Source organism: Triplophysa rosa, linkage group LG2 (assembly GCF_024868665.1).
Source record: "Triplophysa rosa linkage group LG2, Trosa_1v2, whole genome shotgun sequence".
In the NCBI taxonomy this organism is placed as follows: Eukaryota; Metazoa; Chordata; class Actinopteri; order Cypriniformes; family Nemacheilidae; genus Triplophysa; species Triplophysa rosa.
Genome location: NC_079891.1, coordinates 18,342,305 through 18,355,223, shown reverse-complemented (window position 1 = coordinate 18,355,223; position 12,919 = coordinate 18,342,305). Strand labels below are relative to the sequence as shown.

The 12,919-nt window shown below is 36.1% G+C and overlaps 2 protein-coding genes across 2 annotated transcripts; one reads left to right on the top strand and one right to left on the bottom strand.

The window, feature by feature from the left end:
- The first annotated feature begins 310 nt into the window (after positions 1–310).
- Positions 311–1,613, top strand: LOC130571915 (C-X-C motif chemokine 13). The gene is made up of 4 exons (XM_057363232.1): positions 311–420; positions 801–936; positions 1,207–1,290; positions 1,404–1,613. The coding sequence occupies exons 1-4, from the start codon at positions 357–359 to the stop codon at positions 1,444–1,446; spliced, it is 327 nt and encodes a 108-aa protein (XP_057219215.1). The 5' UTR covers positions 311–356; the 3' UTR covers positions 1,447–1,613.
- A 2-nt stretch (positions 1,614–1,615) lies between these two features.
- Positions 1,616–12,817, bottom strand: cnot6l (CCR4-NOT transcription complex, subunit 6-like). The gene is given in 12 exon segments (XM_057363198.1): positions 1,616–4,409; positions 5,599–5,801; positions 7,215–7,442; positions 9,192–9,343; positions 9,611–9,765; positions 9,913–10,070; positions 10,153–10,221; positions 10,308–10,397; positions 10,491–10,576; positions 10,745–10,931; positions 11,100–11,221; positions 12,691–12,817. Coding segments are annotated over 11 exon segments (1,650 nt in total). The 5' UTR covers positions 11,212–11,221; positions 12,691–12,817; the 3' UTR covers positions 1,616–4,199.
- Between the last annotated feature and the right edge of the window lie 102 nt (positions 12,818–12,919).

Below are 12,919 nucleotides of genomic sequence, written 5' to 3'. Positions count from 1 at the left end.
AAGATATTTAGTCTTATTTATGAAAGAAAATATAAGAAATAGGTAAGTATATGTTTAAAACAAACTTCTACAGTAAGTTACTGGCAAACCTGCTGCTAAACTACAGAAAAGTTTTACAGTGTTGTTTTAATCCTTAAATTAGTTTTTTTTAAATAATATGGCATATAGAGATGACGTAAACGTACTTTCTTTCTTTCCGTTGTCTTTAGGAGAAAAAATGTGAAAAAAATCCATCTAATACGCAAATTTTTTTCACCCACTTGCTGGTTTGACTTCCTCTTCAGAGCATCAATATAAGCTAGCACAAGACATCTCTCATCCTAAACCTGCTCCAGTCCCCTGATCTCGGCATCAACATGACCCTGCGCACACATTTACTGCTGGCAGCTACTGCAGTCTGCTGCTTCACAGCATTGCTTGGTAAGAGACTATCACTGCTCTTTTGCCACCTAACATTATTTATTCCTAATGTTGTAAATTATTATTGACATTATGCTTGTTTACCATTCTGTGCAGTAAATAAAAAAATAAAAGACAAAATAGTGATATGCTGTCCAGGTATATATATATATATATATATATATACCGGGACAGTATATACAGTATATATATATATTTGAACATTTTTAAGGTTTTTAGCATGAAACAGGTGTGGTTTTCAGATTAAAAAGGTAATAATGTACTTCAGAATAATTTATTTTCTGTATAGAAATGAGTAAAATGTTACGGAGTCAATTATTTTGCCTATTTGTTTCTGATAAAATATACTTACATTACTCAAAACACACAATTTCCTTCAGCATTCCCAATGGATGGTTTTGCTACCAACAACAAGTGTCGCTGTATAACCACAACTACATCCATAATCCCACCTCGGCTCTTCAAAAGGATTGAAATTCTGCCTCAAGGTGCACACTGTCGACAAACCGAGATTGTGTAAGTCATTCAGTTCTGTGCATGCCACATACTTAAATCACACGCATGAGAAATGTGCAAAGCAGTGCAAGACAAACCACAGAGCTCTTAAAATGTGACATTTCATTATTTGCTCTTTAGCCCACACAGCTCAAGCAGAGCCACAAATAAATGTCACTTATAGGGAAACACATTAGCTGCATGTTTTTATGTGAGTCATACAGATATTGCTACATATTTTCATTTGAAAAGGCTTTCCTCTAATAAAAGGCTTTCCTCTAAATTTCTCAGGATTACCAAAAAGAACAACCAAATAGTTTGTGTCGACCCTGATGCTAAATGGATCAACAATGTCTTGTCCAAAGTAATGAAGAGGTATATGTTCTGTTCTGATAAATCGAAATGTGAAAAAAATTGTGATTGAAAATATTACCTCTTGGCTGGTTGTTTTCTAACTTTGGCATTCTCGTGTTTCTTTATTCCATTAGCAAAAGAGCTGTGAAGGAAAGTATCGAACCCACTGTGGCATAAACAGACGCAGACAAGAGCAACCACAACAAAGACATTTCACATATTTTCAGCTTTTGTTTTCCTGTAAAATGTCAAATGAAGTGTATTGAGTGTTGCTGGGTGATCTCAGTATGCACTAACTATGTCTGTGAAATTGTTTTGAAATAAAAACCTCACAACCATCTTCCTTGAGAGTAAAATGACATCTTTATTGCTTTTATTGTGGACACACAAGAACAGGCCATTTTATTTTATTTTGATTGAGAAAATTGATTGATTTATTTTTTAAACTGGCTACATTGTAAAGCACCAAGTTGATAAATGAACACAATGAACAGAAGTCCTGTTCCACATTACCATATTGTTTATAGACCAAGCAAGATTCACAAACTTGTCATAAGCTCGAGAGAAAGAGCATGAGAAAGGCCATTGTTAAGCCCACATGTTAGGAACAAACACTTCAGGGTCCACATTCACTGAAAGACCACTGGTATTTTCCACATTCTTTCAAAACACAAACTGATTGTTTTGAATGCAGATTATACTCTGAATACCAGCATTCAAATGATGAACTGGAATAAAAATATAATATAAGATAATGTTACTTTTCTGGTAAAGAGGAAAACCATACAATTTTCTATTTAATGTTGTCAAATATTAACATAACAATATAATTATTTTGCAGGTTTTACATTATTGTTTAACCTCAACCCTTGTTTAATATAACTGTGTCATTGCAACTGTAGTAGTAGTCTTTCCAGTGAAGAGATGAATGGATGGGTGAGTGGATGGATGGATGATGCTGGTGCTGGCTCACTCTTTAAGAGTTTTGCTATCACAGGCAGTACCGCTGTAGAAAAGATGGTTGAAAACTAGGCACAGTTTCATCAAAGTGGAACGCACTCATTTTAATACCAGGTTTCTGAAGGCTTTCTGTTGAGTTGTAAAAGGGTGTGTTTATGAGCTTACACTATAGACAATTTCGGATGACGTAAACAGGCTGGTTCAACGCTGGTCTAGAAGAACTTCCCGTTTCAGTTTTTTTAACACTACACAAACGTTTGAACAAAATACAGTTGAAGATTGATACAATTAATATCAAATGAATAAAAATGAATGCGGAAGTGCATCTGGACAAGTGTTTACATCATGCAAAGTGGTCTATAGATAATGAAAGGGGGCATAGCTTGTTAAAAACAGCGGATGCTCTGTTTTTAAACAATTCTGAAAATATTGCTTACTTTCCTTAAAATTTTAAATATACATTATTTTGGGTGTGTTTTTTTATATGAACTCATCCTCAAATTGTTCCAAACCTGTCTAAATATCTTTGTTCGGTTGAACACAGAGAAAGATATATGGAAGAATGTTAGCAATTGTGATTTCTGGGGCACCATTGACTACCATAGTAGAAAGAATTATTCTATAATTATTTTTCTGTTGAACACAAAAGAAAATATTTGGAAGAATTTAGGAGAAAAAACAGTTCTGGGGCACTTTGGACAACAATTTTAATGGTAGTCAATGGTGCCCGAGAATTCTCAGTTGCTAACATTCTTCTAAATATCTTTCTTTGTGTTCAACAAAACAAAGAAATGTATACAGGTCTGGAACAACTTAACAGAGTAACTCATGACAGAATTTTCATTTTTAGGTGAACTATTACTTTAAGAAGTGTCAGCAAAGTTAATATGGGTAGGATATATTCACTTCCCACTGTAGTTGTTTTCTGAACATGTTTCTGTTGCACCAGTAAAAACAAATGTTAAAAGTTAGTTTAGTGAAATTTTGTGAAAGCTGATGTCTTAGTTTGCTGCCCTCAAACTAAAGAGAAGACATGAACCTTCAAATACAGATTCAACAGCGAGTGAAATTCCCCTGAATTGTGCACTTGTGCCAGACAACTAAAGCGAGCGGGAAGCCTGAGTGAAAAGTTTTCCAGTTTTTCAGAATACAGTTCATAAACGAAATTAAATCAGTGTTACGTACCTTCCAACAATAACTAACAAAGCTGAGTCTTGCCATGTCTACAAAACTTCCAAGCCGATCAGGCGTATGTAAGATCGAACTGTCCAATTATAATGAAAATTGTACCATTAATAGTAATCACCTCTGCCAACCAGACATTCATTGTCAATGATTTTTGAGCTGCTCATTCCTCAGAACCCTGATATCAATGAGACGACTATATACTGTGTCATTACACATCCGTACTGTCATGTGATGGATGTCATTGCAAGCAGCGTGAGAAAACAGCAAACATACACAGCTTGGTTTGAATCAGTAGGGCTGGGATCCTCTTTAATAATGTAAATCTTCGACTTAAAGACAATTTTGCATAATACTTCACATTGCACTATCAAAAAGTTTTTAAAAAAATAGATTTAATGTCTTCATTAAGATTTCTTTGTCAAATTTATGAGATGTTGAGGGTCTTGGTTAGTAATACTCTTGTGTACATTCTTTTGCTACATAAAACGTGTCTTTGATGCATAATTGTGTCACCTCACATTCATATTCTGACAAACGGATCAATCTTCTGGAAAGCAGCATGATTCACAGATCCCAATCGGAGAATCCCAACCCTAATTTGGTGTTAAGCTTTCGATTTCAAGTCGAAAAAAGTCATAAGATCATACAATCCTGTGCAAAGGTTAAAAAAGGAACAAAGTGGATTATGACTTCACTCCTTGATGCGGGATTATACTTTAGGGGCTCATGAGGGGTATTGTCTTTGGTTGGGGGGGTTAGGACAGTGGGGGATGAGGACTGCACTACCTGTGGACAGGCAGATGCACTCCGTTGAGAGGAGGCAAAGGTGGGTGGTACTCCAGCTGAGCCAGAAGGGAAAAATGATCGGAGGGGATGTGCGGGTGAGGGCAGCCGGTTATGTTGTTGTCCCTCAGCCATTGAGTTTCCAGTGGACCTAAAACTCCTAGAACGCTCATGTGGGTCTTAGAGAAGAAAATGTAATCAATCACACCCTAGAAAAGAAAGAATGTAATTCTTATTTTATTTTCAATACAGCAGCAGAGTACACTGTAAAAAAATCCAACTTAAAAAGGTACTCCTAACAAAATCAATTAAGTTTCTTGAACAAAGATTTTTTAATAGAATGAGCCAATTTATTATTTTGTGTGTACTGAACAAAATTAGACTAAAGTTGTTGCTGACAAAGATCATTTTGTTGACTGGACTTAGATATTGAAGTTTTTATTCAAAATGTGTCAAAAAGTTTGCCCAACCCAACCATTTCATCTGAACAAACGGAAAGTTCCCAGCATGCACTGCAACCAATGACCAATGTTCTGGTGTGTTTTGATTAAAGTGTTTATATAATGTAATAAAATAATAAAAGAAAGTTCAATGAAAACTTAATCTTCTGAGTTGGGTGGACTTAAAGTTGTAGTTGAGAGAATTTAGAAATCTGCTTGTTGCCTAAATAATTAAGTTGGATCAACATTTTTTTTCTTTTTGTAGTTACTCAGTAAATTTAGTTCACATAAACTGCTTGCCCAAAAGTTGAGTAAACGAGAAAAAGCTAGGGGAAATTAGTACTAAGATTTTTTTGTTTTGCAGGCTTAAAATTTTTTGAAAAAATAAAAAACATCAGAACCCTGCCCAATACACAATAGAAATGCAATGGATTTAATGGTTACAATGGGAATTGTATTGGTTTTAATAGAAATCCTATTGGATTAATGCCCAAAGCAGAAAGGAATTTTGTAATGGTTTTGATGGAAAAAGCTAATGGTTCATAATGGGTTTCTCTCGTTTTGATCAGAAAGGTCAACCTGTCACTTGAACACTGGTGAATATTAAGTATATGGCTTATTAAATGTGTCCTCATAGACAGTAAAAACACAAATACTGACAGTTAAACTGTCCTTAAAGTATGCTTTAGAATTCCCACCAGAATCCCCTCAATTAGACATGCCCCCTCCAAAACCCCCATGAAGACATGCAAGCAAAAAAAACAAAAAAAAACACTTTGGGTACTGCAACAACATGACAAACTGATGCTTCTGATATTAGGGCTTCCTTGTAAACATGCAAAATAATTTGTTCAGAGCTCCTCGAAACGATCATATTGGCCAAACCCAGAATATAGATTCCATTTGATAAAATCAATCTTAATCTCAATCTTAATCTGAGTTTTATGTATTGTCTCACCTTGAAGTCATAAGTGTAGTTTGTGTAGGGCATCAGATTGCCTTCGTAAGAGCTCTTCAGGTGGAAACTGTGCGTGATGCTGCCGTCGGGCTTGCCGTTTTTACCATTGCAACTGAAGTTGGTCAAACAGTCGCTGTAGCGCAGTTCCTTAAAGTCTTTGTGGTTTTCTGCAACTCCGCCATTGCTCAGATACTCCACAACACCTGTGGGGAAAGGCCGAGAAACCTTGTAAAACCCTGTGTCAAATGTAAAGCCCCATTGCACATGGAGTCCGAAATTTGCATCCGAAATTTCCGCACGTTAAAAAATAAATACGACCTCAGGTTGTGTCAATCACATTTACACACTGCCTCCGATATTTTCGTCCGTCATAAAAAAATTCGGACCGGGTTCGATTTTCTGCGTTTTCGCATCTGTATCAAGCATTTTGAGAGGCCTTTTATAACAATTCAGAGACACCGTACAAACAAGAGCCAAATACGAAAAAACGCCTACGAACATTTCGGACTGTATGTGCAAAGACCTTTAGAGTTGATATCGATATTCCACCTCAGACTGATATACACAACCAGTCAAAGGTTTGGAAATGAAACACTTACTCTTTCTTTATATTTTTTCACCTTTTAGAATAATAGCTCATTAAACTATAGAGTAGCACAACAACTGAAACTGTGGAAATCATGTTGCAAATAAAAGCATCTTACAAAATCAAAACTATGTGATGTTTTAGCATGTTTAAAGTTGCCACCCTTTCACTATAATTGCAATATTGATATCTTTGCATTTTATCACTCGGCATTTTTGAGGTCTCAAGTTTATTAAGGAGTATTGAAGGAGTTCCCAATCTATTCAGGGCTCTTCATTGGCTACTTTTTCTTCATTATTTGGTCCAAGTTATCCATTTCAAAAATATTTTTGAACTTAATTGTTTGTTGTCTAATGAAAGAAATTGATATGTTGGCACAATTATATTTTTGTCTACAAAAGTAATTTCAGACATTGAAGCATATACCTCAAGAAATATTTTTAAAATTATTATTACAAACATTTTAGTCCCGTTTTCCAAACTTTTGACAGGTATTGTACCTTCGACAACCATTTTAATGGTTGTAGTTTGTATTATACAGTGAAAGGGAAGAAAATACCTATATCCCACCATCTATTTATATGCGCCATTGGATGAGCTGATATTCTCGCTTGTTCTTACCTCTTGGATTTGCCATGTCAACAAATAGTTAAAACAAAACTTAATTTTCTCATAATTCACTCATCCACTGAAAACTGCCATACTTAAATTTATCTTTCTGTATTTTGTCATGGATACACGACATATCAACTGCTAAATAAGCTAAAAATAGTAATTGTTTGCTCTCCGAAACATATCAGTTTAACTCACTTACGTCGTTTAAATGTATGTGCTTTTTGGAGCTATGTCATGTTGGCTCTAATATAAGGAAAAAATATATAATTAAATAAGGAAAGAAAGTACAACATATTCATATATGCCTGGAATTGCATGAGAGAATTTTCATATTTCAGTTAACTTTTCCTTTTTCGTAAGTCTTTTTAAAAAATTAAATAAATTACATGTTGTAACCATCAGTTCTGGAGCCTACCAGAGTCTGGGAGGGAGTTGAGGTCAGCACACAGGACGATAGGGATGGAACCAATGTCTGAAGTGGGTGAGGTGGAGTTGATGGAGCTTGAGGCTCTTTCAGTGATGCTCTTCAGCTCCGAGAGGAACATCATGGTCTGGATGAGCTTCACGTCCGAGTATTCTGGATCCCAATGCATGTGTGCATTTGCTACCAACAGAAGCTGCTTCTCTGGAGGCTCCTTTAAACCTACAATATAACTCCAGTAAATAATAATATTATACAAATACAGTAGTCAGGAGGTAACACAAAGCTGCTTGAGGTAATAATTAAAATTCTTCTTTAATTATTGAGACTATTATTGCATTATAAAGGTCAGTGCTCCTAGTTCTTCAAAATAAAAACTGAACATGAAAACAGGAAAATAGGGAAAAGAGCAATAATCAATGAAAGGCTTCTAAATCACACACACAAAAAACAAGCTAGACAGCAAACTTCACTGTTTTCATAGAAAATGGAGAGTAAAATGAGAAAGAGAAAGTAAAATCTTGTTTCGCCAAACCAGGGTCATGACTGAATTACCCACAGGCAAATATATTTCCACGCATAACCTTAGATCCAGTTGCACACTTGATTTATTTGCATCAAAAAGTACAGAAAGTATTCACAAGGTTTAGAAAGTATTATCATGATGCAAGTAATCATGGAAAAACTATACAATGTGGCTCACTAACATTCAATTTAGCAATGAATTCAACTGTGGGATCTGTGTAAATGAGTAAATTATTGATTAATTTGGATATCAAAGTGTTGATAGCAACAAATGTTTTTTTGTTTTTAGTTTAATCAAAATCAATGAAAAGTTTAGAAACACTGACATGCATTTTGTGATCTTAGAAATCATTTGATTTAAAGGCATTTGCTTATATATTTCAAATAAGTTTTGTATATAAAAATATAATTGTGAAAAACTGCTTTCATTGGAAAATTTTATTTAATAAAAAGGCGTTTAAAATGGATGATTTGGACTAAAGAATGAGGAAAAGGCAGCCAAAAAGAGCCCAGCATTGATGGCAACTACTTTAAGTAAGGGATAATGTACAGGCAGCTGGTTGTACATTATCCCGCTTATTACACGGCTACTTGCCATATGAGAAAAAAACTGGACATAAAATGTGAATTTGAAATATTTTATTAGCTCATTTTTACCGAATGCAGACCTTCCGCGAGGAAAAGCCGTTTAGTTTCGGTTTTAAAGTAAGAAACGACGTTCAAACGTCACGAACAGGCAAATTGGTTTAATCATTTGTAAATATAATGTCTTACATGTTATTAAAAGACATATTTATAATTCATTTTTGTGTAATATTAAACTGCCCCTCTCAAAATGATTAGCAGCATACGGGTTACAGGGTGTTATTAGTTTTGAGTGGTTATTATTTGAAAATAACAACCCGTGGAATGTCGCGACTGGCCAATCAGAATCAAGCATTCAAATGAGCCGTGTAATAATACTGTTTAAAAAACATCTCAGGGTGAGACCTGAAGAAACTGGCGGAGAATTTTTTTTTCCAATTTAAGGCAAATGGTAGCAACTTTGAAGACACTAAAATACTGTATAATAGTTTTTTTGTGACAACATTATTCTCATCATGACATTATTGTTTCTACAATCTAAATCTAAATATATATAAATAAGGAATACATTTGTGGTCCTAAACTTTTAAACGGTAGTGCACATCATCCAAGCACTCATAAATTTGGGAAAAATAAACTTATGCCACTGTTAATATTTGTTAAATGTAAAACAGTTATATCCTTAGTTTGTTATTCATAGACTTAGATTAGAGACTAAATTAAACTAAATTTTAGATTAAAAATCGAATTTATAATTATCTCATGACAATGCCAAAAGTTTGTTATTTACTGCCATCTGCTGGAAAACGTCTGTGAACAAGAACCTAAATGGACCAGTCTCTTGTCATTCAAGGTCCTTACCACTAGCAAACAGTTCTTTTTCCACCTCCAACAAGACAGCTACTCCGATGTTATCTTTGGTCATGACTCTATTAAGCATAACCTCTGAGCCCTCTGAGTTTGCCATGGCGACCTGATTGAACTCCACTGTGTGTTTCTGCACCAGAGCGAATCTACAAAGTAAAAAGGGCACAAGATGAGCTCAATGTGATTTTACTGTGATGGTTAGAAAACCGACTGATCAAATATGGTGGTGTTATTTCCCTCCTGAAGATCTACATTCCTCAAGAGTCTGCTTTTAACCACACTCTACCTCACATGCCTGTATTTTCAAGTGATCCCCAAGACCAAGTTTGGCTGGTTCAGGTGTTTTTACAAGTGTCTGATCCTCAAAAGAATTAAGCATCTCTGTTAATATGAAAATAGAAGTAGATAATTACTTGTCGCTTTTAAAGAAAACAGCACAGCCATCCACGTGTTTCCGCTCCTGTTCGGACACGAGTTTGGCACGAGACTTTGGTCAGAAAAATCCATCATATCCCCGGTCTTTTAATGTGTCCAGAAAGAAAGTGTAGTACTGTTCCGTTTCCACCTCCTGCAGCGATAGAAGGAAAATTTGCATTAGAGCTAACTGAAAACACAACAACACGATTGACAATACGCAAACCAACGTATTTGATCATTCTGCATCATTGTTTATGAAAATAACTGACTGTAATAGAGACGCATCAAACAAAACAACCTGCAGGCTGATGATGTCCGCATCACAGTTTGTGATCTCCTCCATGATACCCTTCTTCCTGTACTCCCAGTTAAGAGCCCAGGATGGACAGTAACCGTACAACTGTCTTGTTGCATACTTGTCACACAGTACGTTGTAGCACATAACTGTGAACACAGCTTGCGAAAGACATTAAATATTAGCTTTGCCCTTGCTAAATTGTGTCTCACATCACATCAGTGAAGGGATGCTGACTGGTACCTGTGGGCATCATTTGGTCTCGCTCCTTCAAAGTGATCCAAGGTCTTTGGGGTAGTTGTTCTGGGTGGACTAATTTGGGGGAAAACAATGTTAGTTAATTTCATTCAACAACTGAGTGGTTCTTCAAGCATGTGTGTTCCTATGGCAGTTATTACCTGCAAGATTGTCAAGCATGTAATTCAATAACTTTCTCGTTCCATCAGGCTCCTGATATATGTTGAGAATGTCCTGCGACAGCGGATTACCTGGGAAAGATTGTATTTTTTTTTATCAGTATGCAATGACAAAAATGCTCTGTGTGTATGATAAATACTGTATTAACAAGTTTTTGCCATCACCTTTAAGTCCAAGGGTTTGCAACTGGAACAGCCGACCAAGTTCATAAGGTAAAACTCGTAAACAATTATTGTTCAAAAGCAATTCCCTGTAAAGGAGATTCAAGTATAAATACTTTCAAATCTGGAACGAATTTTACAGTACAACGTGTTTTTTAGACTAACTGAATAAAATGACTCCAAAGGCCTTGACTACAGTTTAGTCTAACCTTAGCCTGAAAGTTTGTCAAACATGCTCTTTTGACACCTTCAGTCACCTGAGAGTCACCATGTTGCCGAGTTCTGCTGGCAGGCTGCGCAGTTTGTTGGAGGACAGGTTCAGGAAGACAAGATGGGGGAGCTTGGCGATTTCAGGAGGAATCCGGCTAAGGTTGTTATTATTGATGTGGAGAGCAGTCAAATGGGTCAGTGTCCATAATGAGCTGCTTAGGCTTCTGACCCGCCCTGTGACATGAAAGACATCAGAGCCATAAACATTTAACACCATATATAAAAACACATTCAATGCACACTGAATATATAACATATCAAATATATCATATATTTTATAAGGTGATTAATAAGGCAAACTGCAGTAATGTGATGGCAGGAGTGATTTGTGTAATTACTAACCAGAAATTTCCAGCTCAGTCCAGTTTGATTTCTTCCCACTTGCTGCCGCCTCAGAAGACATGATGGTGTATAATCTGCGTGGGTCTGGAGGGTCATATTTTTCTTTTGGCATGCCTTTTAATCTGAACATCCATGCAGAAAATTACGTATGTCACTTTTCCCAATTGGCAAAATTTACATTAATTAAACATAACCGTCTGATGGACAGTATGAGACATTCTGTGAATGTAGTGGTCAATTTTGGAATGGCCTTGGTCCATTCCAAAGGCTGTTATTATGAAACAGCACGTCAATCATACAACAAACAAACATGCTCTTGTACTTGGCCAATAAGAATGCGTTTGCTGGTGTTGACCACCTCATTATATGCAAGAACTGGCAACAATTTGCTAAACAACTATTACTAAATGTATAATAGTTCATTACAATCTTGCATAACCTGCATTTACAATAACGCAAAATTTAAATAAACACAGTATACAGGTACTGAATAATGCTGTAAAATGTCAATATCAGATTGTAGACTTGAGGGCAACAGATCCGAAGTGTCTACTGAGAACAGACAGCTGATGTTTACACTGCTACATTGAACTGTTTGAGTCGCTGATCTCTTTCATGTCAAGCCAAAAAATTGTAAATCTGGGGCACTCACATGGTAAAACTTAGAAAAGTATGTGACGTCCCCCAAGTTATTTTATTGAAGCTTTTCAGCAGTGAAAAGGATGACAACAAAAAGTACTTTAATATAACATTCTATTAATAGGTAGAAGCACCATTGCAGAGCTTTCAAACAGACTGTCCTCGTTTGCCTTGTATAGCACGAACACGCGCTGCACTGTTATCGTTCATTGCAGCTGTTAAAAGTGAAGACTGTCCAAAAATGAAACTTGTTTGGGCGGACATATTGAGCATATCATACTTCGGAATTACAGCTTGTGTGACATATTTTTACATGCAAGAACAGTATTGCGTGTGCTATGCAAATGAACGCTGCCTCATAATGTTGACAGCTGCTCGAGGCGTTACGTAACCATCAAAGTTACAAGGATGAATAAACATATAAGATCTGAACTAATCGTTGTATCGCATCAGATGTCAGCTGCCTTTGTTTTATAAACTCTCTTTATATAATTTAATTGTATAGTTTTAAGTTTCGAAGTTAATGCAACGGCGACTGCTCAACAGTCAAGTTCAGTTGTCAACAAACGTTACACATAACGGGGCTTGAATTGTGTACCTATTCTTTTTAAAAATCGTACAAAGTTGTGATCACTTATGATTTAAATACAATACGTTTTGCTGGTGCACTGGCAACCAACATGAAAAGCAAGATCTGTCCATGCCACAAACAGTCTGAGGACGTCCCTCGTATCACCCAATAAGGTCATCTATCACCAGTAAATATGTGGCTTCTTATAGATTTAAACACTTGTTTCTTGTATTTATAAAGTTAACAGTCAAAAGAGCACAACATCTCCTTATAGCTGATCCTCTGGAGGTAAAGCTGGATGCATCAGAATCATTAGATACCGACCGTATAACAGCCATAAACAGGACGTACAAATTCAATAAACAAGCAGGGCTGTCTTACCTTCATTCGGGAAGCGGGAATGGATCTGATCAGAGACATACAGACAGACTGTGACCGATCCTCATGCCGAGAGTCGGGCAGAAGGAAGGACAACATGCAGAGCTTCCGCTCCAAACCACGGCCCCCTTACAACCAATACTATACTGCGAATTTATTGTATTAGGGGTGTTACCCAGACTGTGGAAAATAAGACTATGCATAAAACTCCACTTTAATAAGTAACTTACGT

Coding starts and splice junctions, on each gene's coding strand:
- LOC130571915 (XM_057363232.1), top strand. CDS start 357: ATGACCCTGCGCACACATTTACTGCTGGCAGCTACTGCAGTCTGCTGC. Junction 421..800: donor CTGCTTCACAGCATTGCTTG/GTAAGAGACTAT, acceptor AATTTCCTTCAG/CATTCCCAATGGATGGTTTT. Junction 937..1,206: donor TGTCGACAAACCGAGATTGT/GTAAGTCATTCA, acceptor TAAATTTCTCAG/GATTACCAAAAAGAACAACC.